The sequence below is a fragment of the Aulonocara sp. 'chitande type north' Nkhata Bay genome, linkage group LG3 (genome assembly GCF_057382095.1).
Source record: "Aulonocara sp. 'chitande type north' Nkhata Bay isolate Kocher_YH1m ecotype deep benthic linkage group LG3, A_spYH_male_GT1.1, whole genome shotgun sequence".
NCBI classification, from domain to species: domain Eukaryota; kingdom Metazoa; phylum Chordata; class Actinopteri; order Cichliformes; family Cichlidae; genus Aulonocara; species Aulonocara sp. 'chitande type north' Nkhata Bay.
In genome coordinates, this window is record NC_141346.1 from 77,855,268 (window position 1) to 77,867,495 (window position 12,228).

The 12,228-nt window shown below is 41.7% G+C and overlaps 1 protein-coding gene across 1 annotated transcript; it reads right to left on the reverse strand.

The window, feature by feature from the left end:
- Window positions 1-1,662: 1,662 nt before the first annotated feature.
- On the reverse strand, window positions 1,663-6,830 carry LOC147337098 (uncharacterized). The gene is made up of 3 exons (XM_086287713.1): window positions 6,752-6,830; window positions 3,242-4,258; window positions 1,663-2,916 (listed from the first exon to the last, which is right to left on the reverse strand). Exons 1-3 carry the CDS (start codon window positions 6,767-6,769, stop codon window positions 2,224-2,226), a joined length of 1,728 nt encoding a protein of 575 aa, XP_086143839.1. The 5' UTR covers window positions 6,770-6,830; the 3' UTR covers window positions 1,663-2,223.
- Between the last annotated feature and the right edge of the window lie 5,398 nt (window positions 6,831-12,228).

The following is a 12,228-nucleotide window of genomic DNA, read 5'->3' on the forward strand; positions in this document are numbered from 1 at the left end:
CTACTTGCGAACCATCGATTCATTAACCTTAAATTCTCTCGCCGCTGCTCGATTTCCATGTTCCTCCGCGTAGCTGATGGCCTTCAGTTTAAACTGTGCTTCGTAAGCGTGTCTCTTTGCCATTTTCAGGGTTGTTAAGACAACGATGTTCTGCATACCTGTTCTTTTATACAGGTATGTGCGATAAAGTCAACGCACACACTTCACCCTTTAGCGTTCTCATGGTGTTCTCTACTACGTCCTCCTTACAACACACAGGGCGCACTGCGTTATAGGGCGCGCCGTACTTTTTGAAGAAAATCTAAGACTTTTAAGTGCGCCTTATGGTTGTGAAAATACGGTATACATTTACATACAGTGACTTGTCTTTGTAACCAAAGGGGGTTGCAAGGGGAGGTGTCTTGTAAACTATTGTTTGAAGTTTGTCAATAAAAGGAAGCGAGAGGAGGCCATCATCGGGGTCATTGTCGTGCTAGACACAGATGAGAGGCCTCCCTTGCGCAAGTAATCGATCGATCGACTGTCTTGTTTTCTTCATGATGAATAAGTCTCTAGAATTAGCGGGGCTTGTGGAAACACAGACCCAACAGAAAACTTTAACCTTGTAGACTTCATTATGTTCCAGCTGCTCTACAGACGCCGTGACCTCGAACTTAAGCAGGTCGTAAAGTATGTGCAGCTCTATAACTTCATAATCAGACCCTGTGGTATTTAGGCAGCAGAACAACTAAGAATAACAACTACAAATAATGTTTTTAGGTTTCTGTTGTACTGCAAGGTTCTGTACAGGAGAACCAAACCAAGAGCAAATATTACGTCTCATTTACACCTGAGCACGAAGAGCCATCATCATTTAGCAAATTGAATCATCTTTGTTTAGATGCAAGAAGAATCATATAGAAATGAAAAAGTAGAAATAGAAATCCAGAGCAAAGATATCCTCTAATTCAGCGTAGCACATGTGCAGCTGCTGCGATTCACGTAAGCATTCGGCTCGTCGCTGTTGCAGATTTTTCTCTCGCTGTTCTGGCTCACAGCGCTGCAAACACAGAAATAAATATCCCCAAAGCTGTGAAAGGGAGCTAATTAGTAAGAGTATTGTTACTCTCCGCAGGAGTAGTCCAGCAGTAGAAATCAGTCCAATAACAAGGTGTGTAACATCTAGCAGGGTGACAGAAAAACCCAGGGTAACTTCTAAGGACCTCAACGTCTCTCTCACATTGTGTTTTTTAAACATGCTTCCATTTGTCACTTCAGTCTTTACTCTGAAATACAGGAAGAGAAATCATGGCTGAAACAATTTCTCATGAAACCAGGGGTGTGGTCCAACAGTCAGTTTGGTGAGGAAGGTTCCTAACTGAGAGAAGTGACCCAGAAGTATCTGTGTAGCAGCCACAATGAATCCAGATCATGAGCTTTATTAACTGATCAAAGTCTCTTCTTTCATCTTCTGTATCATTCAGTTTGCATTGGTAATGCCCATTATTGTAATGCTTTTTTAAGACCAGCAAAACTTTATTTCACTTTGGGTTAGCTGGGATAAGTGATGGATGGAGGGAATTTTACTTCAGCCACAGAAATCCTAAACAGGAAGGAGGAGCAGAGTTACAGTGGATCACTATCCAGCAGGGAAACAAGGTTTATTTCAATTTCTTGGCCATGAGTGAGATTTACTGAGTGGGCAAATTAGGGAGACGACACCATCAGATCCCGAGCCCTCCATGTGTTAATCAAGAGACGGCTGCTGTGCTACATCCATAAATAATGAATAAATTAGGAGCTAAAGCTTAAAGGACAGTTTATTTGTACCATCTTCACGTGAACACATTCAAGAACATCACAGATGAAGAAACATTAAAAACTTCCACACTACATAAAGCAAGAAAAATAGTTTTTCTTTCAGGTGGTTTCAGAAAAACAGAATCATCAAACATCTCCAAGACTCTCTTTGAAAGAACTAAAAACCTTTGTTCTCATGGTCCAATCATGAGTGAACTCCCCGATGAAGCCTTGTGTGCTAAAACATGTCAGAGTTTTAAAGGTTAAACATGAGTTTCCAAAACGTTTTGCTGGAGAACAATGGACTATTTGACTGAGTTTCAATCATTTACAGACGAGCAAAACCAGGACAGAGAAAAAAGGACAAAACTGACTCAGTAAAACAACAGAAAAGAAGATCCCATGTAGATCTGTATTATGTAGAAGTTCAGCCCAGCAACCAGTTCAGTTCAACACAAGTTTAAATGATTCTATCTGAACTCTGTGGAGCCTGATCTCAAGCTTTTTGAGTCTGACACAGAAACCAGAGGATCTTTCTGTGTCTTCAGATTCACTGTGATCCAGTGATGGGAGTGATTTCAGCCCTGAGTGATCGCGCTGATGTTTGCACAGAGCAGACAATGAGGTGAATGTTTGGGCACATTGGTAACAGTGAAACAGTTTATTAGTAACGTGGGATCGTTTGTGTGCAGAGTATGAACTGAGATTCCTGAAGCTCTTGTCACACTGGTCACAGCTGTAGTTTCCTTCCATGTGTGCACGTTCATGCCTGTTACGACTACCTGACCGTGAGAAGCTTCTCTCACAGTGTCTGCACTTGTGTGGTTTCTCTCCTGTGTGGACTCCTTTGTGTGTTTTAAGCTGACCTGCAGTGGTGAAGGATGACCCACACTGATCACAGAGGTGCTTTTTAACCCCACTGTGAATCAGTTCATGTCGTTTTAACTCACTTGGTGTGGTGAAGCTTCTCCCACATTCTTTGCAGTATTTCAGTTTGTCTCCAGTGTGTCTACGTTGATGTGTTTTAAGGGCAGCTTGCCGACTGAAAGTTTTTCCACAGAGGTCACAATGAAAGTCTTTCCCACCACCACAGTGATGACAGGGTTGAGAACTGGATCCATCTGTGTCGCTCTGCTTCTAAACAAAGACACAAAGACAGTGTAAGTCAGTCCTTCAACATTTGTATCCTGAACGTCGCCTGAAATAAAGAGCATCTCTGCAGACGTCCAACTACATTTGACTGTTTCAGTTAACACACTCAGTTTACTGGGCTGCAATAACTACAATACTACCACCATAATACTACAGTAATACTAAAATCATAACTGAAAGGAAAATCTGAATAATCACTCAGAGCTGCTTTTCCATGCAGTAGAATTGCTAACATGCTAACACAGTTTAATGAGCAGAGTTGTTCCAAACAGTCAGGCTAAAATGACAAGATAACAATATAAATACATACCTCACAGTAGCTGCACTTGTAGAGTCTCTTTCTGGTGTGGATCTGTTGGTGTTGTCTCAGGTGACGTGGAGATTTAAAAGTCTTCTCACACAGGTCACATTGATAAGGTCTCTCCTCAGTGTGGGTAAACATGTGTCGTTGTAAGTCTGTGTGAGTTATAAACTCTTTGCCACACTGTTCACAGCAGTACACATCATGTCTGTTGTGAATGCGTAGGTGTGTATTTCGGCTCCCTCTCTGGCTGAAAGTTTTTCCACAGATGTCACAGCTGTATGCCTTAATTCCAGAGTGGGTAACTAGATGCCTCTGTAAGTGGCTACTGTGAGTAAAAGCTCTGCCACACTGATCACAGCTGTATGGCTTAATTCCAGAGTGGGTAACTAGATGCTTCTGTAAGTGGCTACTTTGAGTAAAAGCTCTGCCACACTGGTCACAGCTGTACGCTTTAACTCCACTGTGGATGAGTTGGTGTGTTTTTAGGTAACCCTTCCTGGAAAAAGAATTTCCACACAAGTCACAGCTGAACGGTCTCTCTCCAGTGTGGATGACCTGATGCTGTTTTAGTTTAGCCCTCACAGTAAAACCCTTCCCACACTCGTCACAGCTGTATGGCTTAATTCCAGAGTGGGTAACTAGATGCCTCTGTAAGTGGCTACTGTGAGTAAAAGCTCTGCCACACTGATCACAGCTGTATGCCTTAATTCCAGAGTGGGTAACTAGATGACTCTGTAAGTGGCTACTGTGAGTAAAAGCTCTGCCACACTGATCACAGCTGTACGCTTTAACTCCACTGTGGATGAGTTGGTGTGTTTTTAGGGAACCCTTCAAGGAAAAAGACTTTCCACACAAGTCACAGCTGAACGGTCTCTCTCCAGTGTGGATGACCTGATGCCGTTTTAGTGAAGCCCTCACAGTAAAACCCTTCCCACACTCGTCACAGGTGTGTTTTTTCTCTCCCTTTCTTCTGTGAGGTTTGTCGGCCTCCTGAGAGCGCTGACTTCTGGCTCCATGTTGGTCCTGCAGTGACAGAGATACAAACAGAGGCAGTGAGTGAAATGCAGTCGTGGAACAAACTCAACCTTCAAACTCCATTAACACTAGTTTTAAACCTGAAGGTGGAGCGTGGCACCAAACACCTTAAAGGTCTCTTATCCCCACCTGCTGGTAGTTCTAACACATTACATCCAACCTGCTGTTAAAGATAATTCATGACTGTTCAAACACTAAAATCATGCACACACACACACACACACACACACACACACACACACACACACACACACACACACACACACTTTTATAATTTAGATTATTTTGTTGTTTCCTATTACATATTTCTATAGTTTGTATAGATTTATACAGAATTATTCAGTGATAATAAATCCTATGTTTGTTTATTCTAAAGGAACCCCGTTAGCTTCCACAACAGATGTTGCTCGTCTTCCGTCAAATACTCACATAAAATATTACACAATAAAGTGGATTCAAGATATCCACATAATTTCACTCTTACATCCACAGTGAGGTTTCACAATTGTTCAAATATAAGCAATCAATAATAATAATAATAATATCAATAACATTGAGGCACATTACACAAATTTCAAAAACAAATCATGTCTTACAATATTTACAACAACTAAAAGCTCTGTAAATCGGCTTTTAAGTGTTCATTGAAGTTTTGAATAATTCTCTAATTTTTTAAGGCAACTTATTCCACTTAAAAGTTGCTCTAAATGTAACAGTTTTACAAAACGTTACTTTTAACTCGAGCATTTACTAAATTGCAGCTTGTTGAAAACTGTGTAATATGATGATGTATTTCATCTGGATACTGCAGCTGAGCAGAATAAATGTGGTGTGTTTAACAGAATTGCTTTCTTTAGAACTACAAGTAAGCCATAGAATATTTTAGCCTTTAAAATATACGCCGTTCAATAGTCGACCTTCATCTGACAGAGAATGTGATGATTTTGTGGATAATTAAAGTCAGTCATATATCCACAAACACAACAAGCTGAAAGTCAGTGATGCTGCTCGGTTTGCAGTCCTGAACATCACGGCACAAGCAGGATTCACTGCACTGTTAATGTTAGCTGTGTTATATTGCTGGCTCTGTTCGCTGGTGTCGAGCCAAACGCACTTTAACGTGTGTTTGAACGAGCTGACGGTTCACTCGTTAAGCTGAAAGAAAGATGCTTTAATCACAGCAGTCACACATGTGTCCACTGCACCATCTGGAACTCTTCTTGTTTACACTCGTAATAACACAAACACTAAATCCTGCTTCTCTGCTGCTGTTGTGTAGCAGTGTGTACACCTGAGACTGTCACCTGTCTGTCTGTCCTGCACTCTCTCTCTGTTTCTTTCTCTCTGATTGTGGAATAAAAGTATGAACATGTGTTTATAAGTTACACTTGTGTTTGAATCCTGCAGCTTATCACACATTTGATTTCCATGTGTGACGACTGCAAGTGTCCAGAGTGAGGACAGACTGAGGGACCCACTGCTGCACATCATCTGTGAGGCTTTGCACCCCTGATGATCCACCAGGACAAACTCAGCAGTGTGTGAGGAAGAGGAGGAGGAAGAGCCAGCAGCACAGAAATGAAGCCCAACAATCATGTTTCACAGTCCTGTGGTCTCAGCCTCAGATACTCATCAAATCACACAGAGCTCATGTAGAAACAAATGAACTAAATATGTTCTCCTTCATTTCTGTCAAACAAAGCTGTATGAAACGTTTCCAGCTGTTAGTATCATGGTTGCTAGGCAACCTGGGCAGCGCGACGGAGGCTAGACGTCCCATTTCACGAGCCTACGAGCCTCGCACTTCGGCCTTAGCGGTCTTTGAGTACGCGGCCCTTGAGGACTTTAAAGCTGCAGAACCTGAATCGGGATACAGCCATGATGATCTCCAGCCTCGTGCTCGCCAACATTCTCACCTGAGTTAAGAAGACGATCACTGAAATGGTCTCAGCAGGTCCTTTGATGACAGCAATGAAATGCAGTGGTAAGGCTTTTTGGGGATTAAGTTCGTTTTCATGGCAAAGAAGGACGATGCAGTTCATCTGATCACTCCTCATAACATTCTGGAGTGCAGGCAAAATGCTATTATAAAAACTTAAGCAGCAACTTCTCCAGGTTCCAATATTTATGCAATTCTCAAACCTTTTGGCCACGACTGTATAACCTCTTCTGAAGTTTAGTGGATATTATACATGGTTATGCTCAGGATGTGTCGGCCAGTTTCCACTGGAAACGCCTTTTGGTTAAACTGTCAGCGAGGAATTTGCATTTGCACGGTTACATTTTTATATAACTTTAATGCACATAAACAACAGCTGCTTGTTTCAGTGAAAATACATTGATGGCTTTTTAATAAAGTTGTGCAGCTGTAAAGTATTTTGTCTGGTGTCAATTATATCGTCAGCTACATCGTTATGGCAAATGTTCAAATGTATATGGTGATAAATATCTTTGGTCATATGGTCCTGCTCTGTCTGTCACCTTCTGTGTTGAGCTCATTGTTTCCTCTGTAGTGGCTGAGCTGAGTCCAAGTAGCTGAAAATGTTCCTCTGCTGCTCCGTCAGACTCTCCTCCTCCTGCTGATCAGCTGGGACACAAAACAGATCTTTGTTAGGCTCCACACTGCACTGAAGAGTCAAAGTGTCTCATATGTTCATCTGACAAGTAAAAGAACACATTTTTGTTTCCCGAGGTGGGCAACTTGTTGGAAACAAACACAAAAGGTTTGAGCACTGATACCTGCCATTGCTGGCATTGAAAGATGCAACGCCAGCAATGTGGATTGTCAAGACTCAAACCAATCATCAAGCAAAGACAACAGGGATCATTTGTTTCTGTTTATTTAGCATTCACAGCATTTGTAGTTGCCTTCTGTGCAGGGGAAGTCCACGCACACTGTGTGGTACCGCCATCCGCAGAAGGTGCATTCAACCTCTGTAAGAGAAACGAGATTGTCTGAGACTGAAATGATATTCACTAAAGAAGTGGTGATTTGTAAAACTTCACATTTTGATCCGGGACGTACTCTGCATGAAAACAAGCGCTCACTCTTCCTGCTCAACAAATGACAAGGGCGGAGCCTTATACCACGTGATACAGAAGCTGTGCCATGTGATGCTAAAATTAGCAGGGAAACAACAACGGAGAGCACGTCAGGGATGACGAGAAAGTGACAGGAGAAAATCCGTCCCGGTCAACCACCCAAACATCAATAACGGGAACCTTATACAGCGCTTCCCTATACACGTCGAACTCCCGCAGGCACAAAGACATTACGGAGGCTATCACTTATCACCTGACCAAAGATATGGCTCCATCAACACTGTGCAAAACGAGGGATTTAGGAAAACGATCAACACCCTAGACAAACGCTACACAGTGCCGTCCCGCAACTATTTTTCTATTGTTGCACTACCTGCTCTGTACACGCAGCGTCGAGCAACGGTGGAGACGGAATTTCAAGCAGGACAACATTTTGCTGCAACAACAAAACGTGAGACATTTGTTGTTTTATGTTTATTTATTGTTATGAGAGAATCATGATCTCAATTCTAAGCCAAAAAATCGTGATTCTCATTTTATGCAAAATCGTGCAGCCCTAACATTAACACAAAACTATTGTTTCACCAGAGAAACACACATGAAGAGAGAGAGAGAGACAATAACAGCTACCAAACAGTCGTCATAATTCGTCACACAATGAGAAAAGGACAAATCAACAAGTAACAATGACTAATTAATATTAAAATCTGTAACATAATGTATTGTTTGGAGTTTAGTCTGATTGGTTCAGGATGAGCTGCCATTATCCAATCACACGTCTGCTTACCTGCATCTTTTCTCTTTTTTCTAACCTGAGCACCTGATGGCTTTGAACTTTTGTTGTCCATCTTCCATTGGTTTGAATTTTGCGCTCCAGTACAAACACAAATCCCCCAACCCGAGGATCAGCACAATTAACCTAACAGACCTACACCTTAGTTCACAGATTCACTTTGTCTAAGGTTGATTTCTGGGATTTCACACAACCCAGGATTCAGATCGTGAATCCATGATGGGCTTGGATTTACATCATTATAAATGAAATGTGCTCTACTTGGAAGCAGCCGGCCCCGCCCCTTTTGACGGGTTGTGTGAGACTTTAAATCATCAAACTGTAAATTATAAATTAAATTGTTATTGATCCTTTACCCCGAGTCCTAAAGTGTAGATTTATTTTCTTACTCTTCTTATATTTATTGTTTGTTTACTTGCACCGCTGTAACTGCAGCCTCGTCGTCTCGTCTCTCTATATGCTGGACTGTCTGTAGCGGAGATGACAATAAAGTTTACTTTGACTTCAGCAGCGCGCAGGCGCACCGAGGGCTCTCGCGCTCACTTTATAGAATGTAGAAAAAACATCGGTGCAGATTATAAAATATCTGTTTGTTGTGTTGTTTTTATTTTGTTTTGCGAGTTGGTTATTAGATGCCGCTCCAGCCAGCCAGAGACTCCCCGCCGCCCCGCCCTCTCCTCCCTGTGCCGCCAGCAGCAGGCGCACCTCGCAAACGGAGGGCGCCCTTACTCCCAGCAAATGGCTGATAGAAAACCGATCGGTGCCTACGAATTTCCCAATATGCGCTGGCATGACGTCGGGGAAGCATGGGTACGACAGATTATTTTATTTTTTTCTTGCCAATGCCCGTGATGCCCCCCCCCACCACGATGCATTCTATTGGTTTGCACACTTACACACACCCAGCTGTGGTTTCCTGTTTTGCTGGACTCTGGAGAGCCCCGCCTTTAACGCTCTTCTCTCACAGAGAGCAACAGAAAACTTGGAAAAACTCCAGATTGACTGAACTCAGTTCAAAGTTACCTTGACACCTTTAGATGTGAGACGTAGTGATGGTCCGCTTGAAGCTGACGCTCCGGTGCGTGTGTCAGAAAGATCAACGCGCTGCTTCAGAAGCACCGTGTCGAGGCTTGATTCGTTTGGCCAGAGTCACGTGATCAGTGACGTCTGAAGCTTCGTTTAGAACGTACCTTTTTTTAAATCGAACTTTATTGCTCACAGCACAGTTATTGATATAGCAGTAAAAGAGTCAGTTAGGTCAGACTAGAAAGACAAAACTGCAAAAATGCGTTCAAGATTAAATTTAGAAAAACCACATATAAAATTTCGCCCAACAACTGAAATTAGACTGGAGTGATCAGAACCATGTTATTACAATAGCATGTCTGCAACACTAGAGCTCAATGCAAGATTAGTTTTAAGTTGTTTCGTTATACTGAGCCGAAGACCAGCACCAACGGTTGTAGTCGGCCAAGCTATCACTTACATGTGCTACAGTCAGTCTCAGCAGAGGGAAAGGGGAATGAAAAGCCAGCAGAAATGTTCATGTCCAGGCTCTCCACAGAAGAATTAATCCTTAGAAGACGAAACCAACAACAAATAACAAATCCACGGAGTCCATTCGCGTCGCGGAGTCAGCTTCTCTCTTTTTCTTTCTCCCAAGCGGAGCAGCGGCACACCACGGTATCCAGAAATTAGTCGGGTCCCACCTGAGCTGAGGCTGCGGCCATGGCTGGAGAAAACGTCCGAGCGTCCGCAAAACTGGGGGGATTTCCGAGACAGTTCACGTGCTAGAAGAGAAGAATCCTCGGCGGGATGCAAAAATCGTCTGAAGTCCAAGGGGAAAAAGTTCGGGCGCCAGTTGTAACGTGCAGTGGAGATGAAGCCAGCCGCGGAGGTGTGCAGGTGGATAGCGAATGAGCAACAGCTTCTGACTTTCCAAAAAGTACTCATTTATTTACAATATCAAAAATAAAAGTGCTACCTCTACCACACATTACTAAAGAGCACACTAGTCCGCGTACACACGGGAGCATCCATTACAGGAGGAGTGCGAAGAAGAACAAAAAGGGGGTGACACCAGTCGTGAGACAGGAGGCGCCGCCATGTGGTGATACACTGCATTACAATAGCAACTGTTACAATATAAATATTGTTCTGAGAGGCTTTTTGTTGGTTGAGTCTGAAATTGATTGTATGTACAATTCATATCCTTATAAAACGGCAGAAATATGGTGTTTTATTAATAAACTTACATTTATGGATATAAAATAGCTAAAAGTATTAACAAATTTTTTATAATAAAACATTTATCATTCTTCCTGGGGAACTTAAAGAAACAGAATAAAACATTTTCCCATCGTAAAGAAAACTCCCTTAAAATATGGACAATAACAAAACTGCTAAATTCTTCCAGAATCTCTGTGTAGAGGAACCAAAAGAGATGTGCCACAGTTTCTGGATGATCCCCACAGAAAGTTCAATTAGTATTTATGTCTCTTTTAAATGTTACCATATAGTGACTGGCTGGGTCACATTTATGAAGAATTTTATAGGAGATTTCCTTCACCTTGTTCACAATTAGATATTTATGGGATCATCCAGACTGTCTTCCAGGTGATATCTGGAACATGTTGGTTCCAGTAAGATATTCTATATATGGGAGAGACATGATATCTTCTTGGAATAAACTACGTATTCTCTTATTGCTGTTACCAAGTTCCTGTGAAAAGCAGATTTTTCCCACTGCTGACTCAGCTGGATCAGGGAGAGTGACTGAGGCAGATATTGAGCTGTCAGTGTTTTTATATAACATTAAAGTCCCTGAGGGTATGGCACCAAGCACCATTGAGAATTCCCCAACACTGTTTGACAAGTTTGACGAGCATCTTGACTTTTGGTCTTTGGATGTTAACAGTCCTGGATATGTGACTTCTTGTTTAACAGAAATGTTACAGAGAGCATTTGCAGTGCAGCCTTTAATTGCTAGTAATTCACATTTTTTTTAGATTTCGACATAAAGCAGATGCCTCAGAGAAATCACTAATAACACTAAGGGCTGGACGGATTTGATTTGCATTCTTCAAGAAGAGTGTGGTGTCATCAGCTAGCTGGCTGATGATGAGCTCCTTATCAGCTGTGCTGATTCCTTGTATAACAGGTCAAATCTCGGGGTGGAGTCTTAATCATTTTAATTGAGCTATTGCCATTCGTGTACAAGGTTTTGATAGCTTTACAGAAAAATGCCAAATTTTTCCAAAGAGTGGAAAATAAATTGATGTTCAATTGTATCAAAAGCCTTTTAAAAATCCAGGAAGAGAATGAAGCTATAGTCAGATACCAAATCAGAGTAATCAAGTAGATCTAAAACCAGTCTCATGTTCTTAGAAAGGTGTCTGTTTCTCATAAAGCCTGATTGTGTCTCATCGATAATTGTGTCCAAGAACTCTTTCATTCTGTTAGCAAGTACTAAAGCCATAATCTCATAGTCATCATTGAGCAGACAGATGGGTCTCCAATTATCAATAAGAAGTAAGTCTTTGTTTGGCTTTGGAATAAGTGTTATGAGACCCTGAGTAAGAGTAGGAGGGAGGATGTTATTCTCTACACTTCCTATGAAAAGCTGCAGTAAGAACGGAGCCAGGAGATTAGAAAATGATTCATAAAACTCTGCAGTTAAACCATCTGTGCCGGGAGATTTGTTGGCCTTAAGTGCAGAAATAGGATTACAAACGTCCTCCACAGTCAGAGGGCTGTCACAGTGACTTCTATCTTCCACAACAATAGTTTTTAGGTTTTTAATATTATTGAGAAACAGCGTTGAGACATATATTCTACTTTTCTAAATGATTGACTATTTCAATGGAGAACCTAAATGACACGGACCCGTGTTTGTTATTACATATCTCTATTTTGAATGTGACAAGTCTATCATTGCCTGTTATTCATAGGTATTCACAGAGTTTTTGGCCTTTTTTTCCTCTATAAAAGCTAATTGACTCTTTACAGTGGCCTGCTATGGTTAATAATAACATGTTCAGTCATGAGTGAAATCAAAGCTTTTCTTCACTTTAGCATTTAACATTCCCAACAATATAATGTGATACCTTAATTAAAACACAGC

Coding starts and splice junctions, on each gene's coding strand:
- LOC147337098 (XM_086287713.1), bottom strand. Junction 2,917..3,241: donor ACAAGTGCAGCTACTGTGAG/GTATGTATTTAT, acceptor GTCTTTGTTTAG/AAGCAGAGCGACACAGATGG.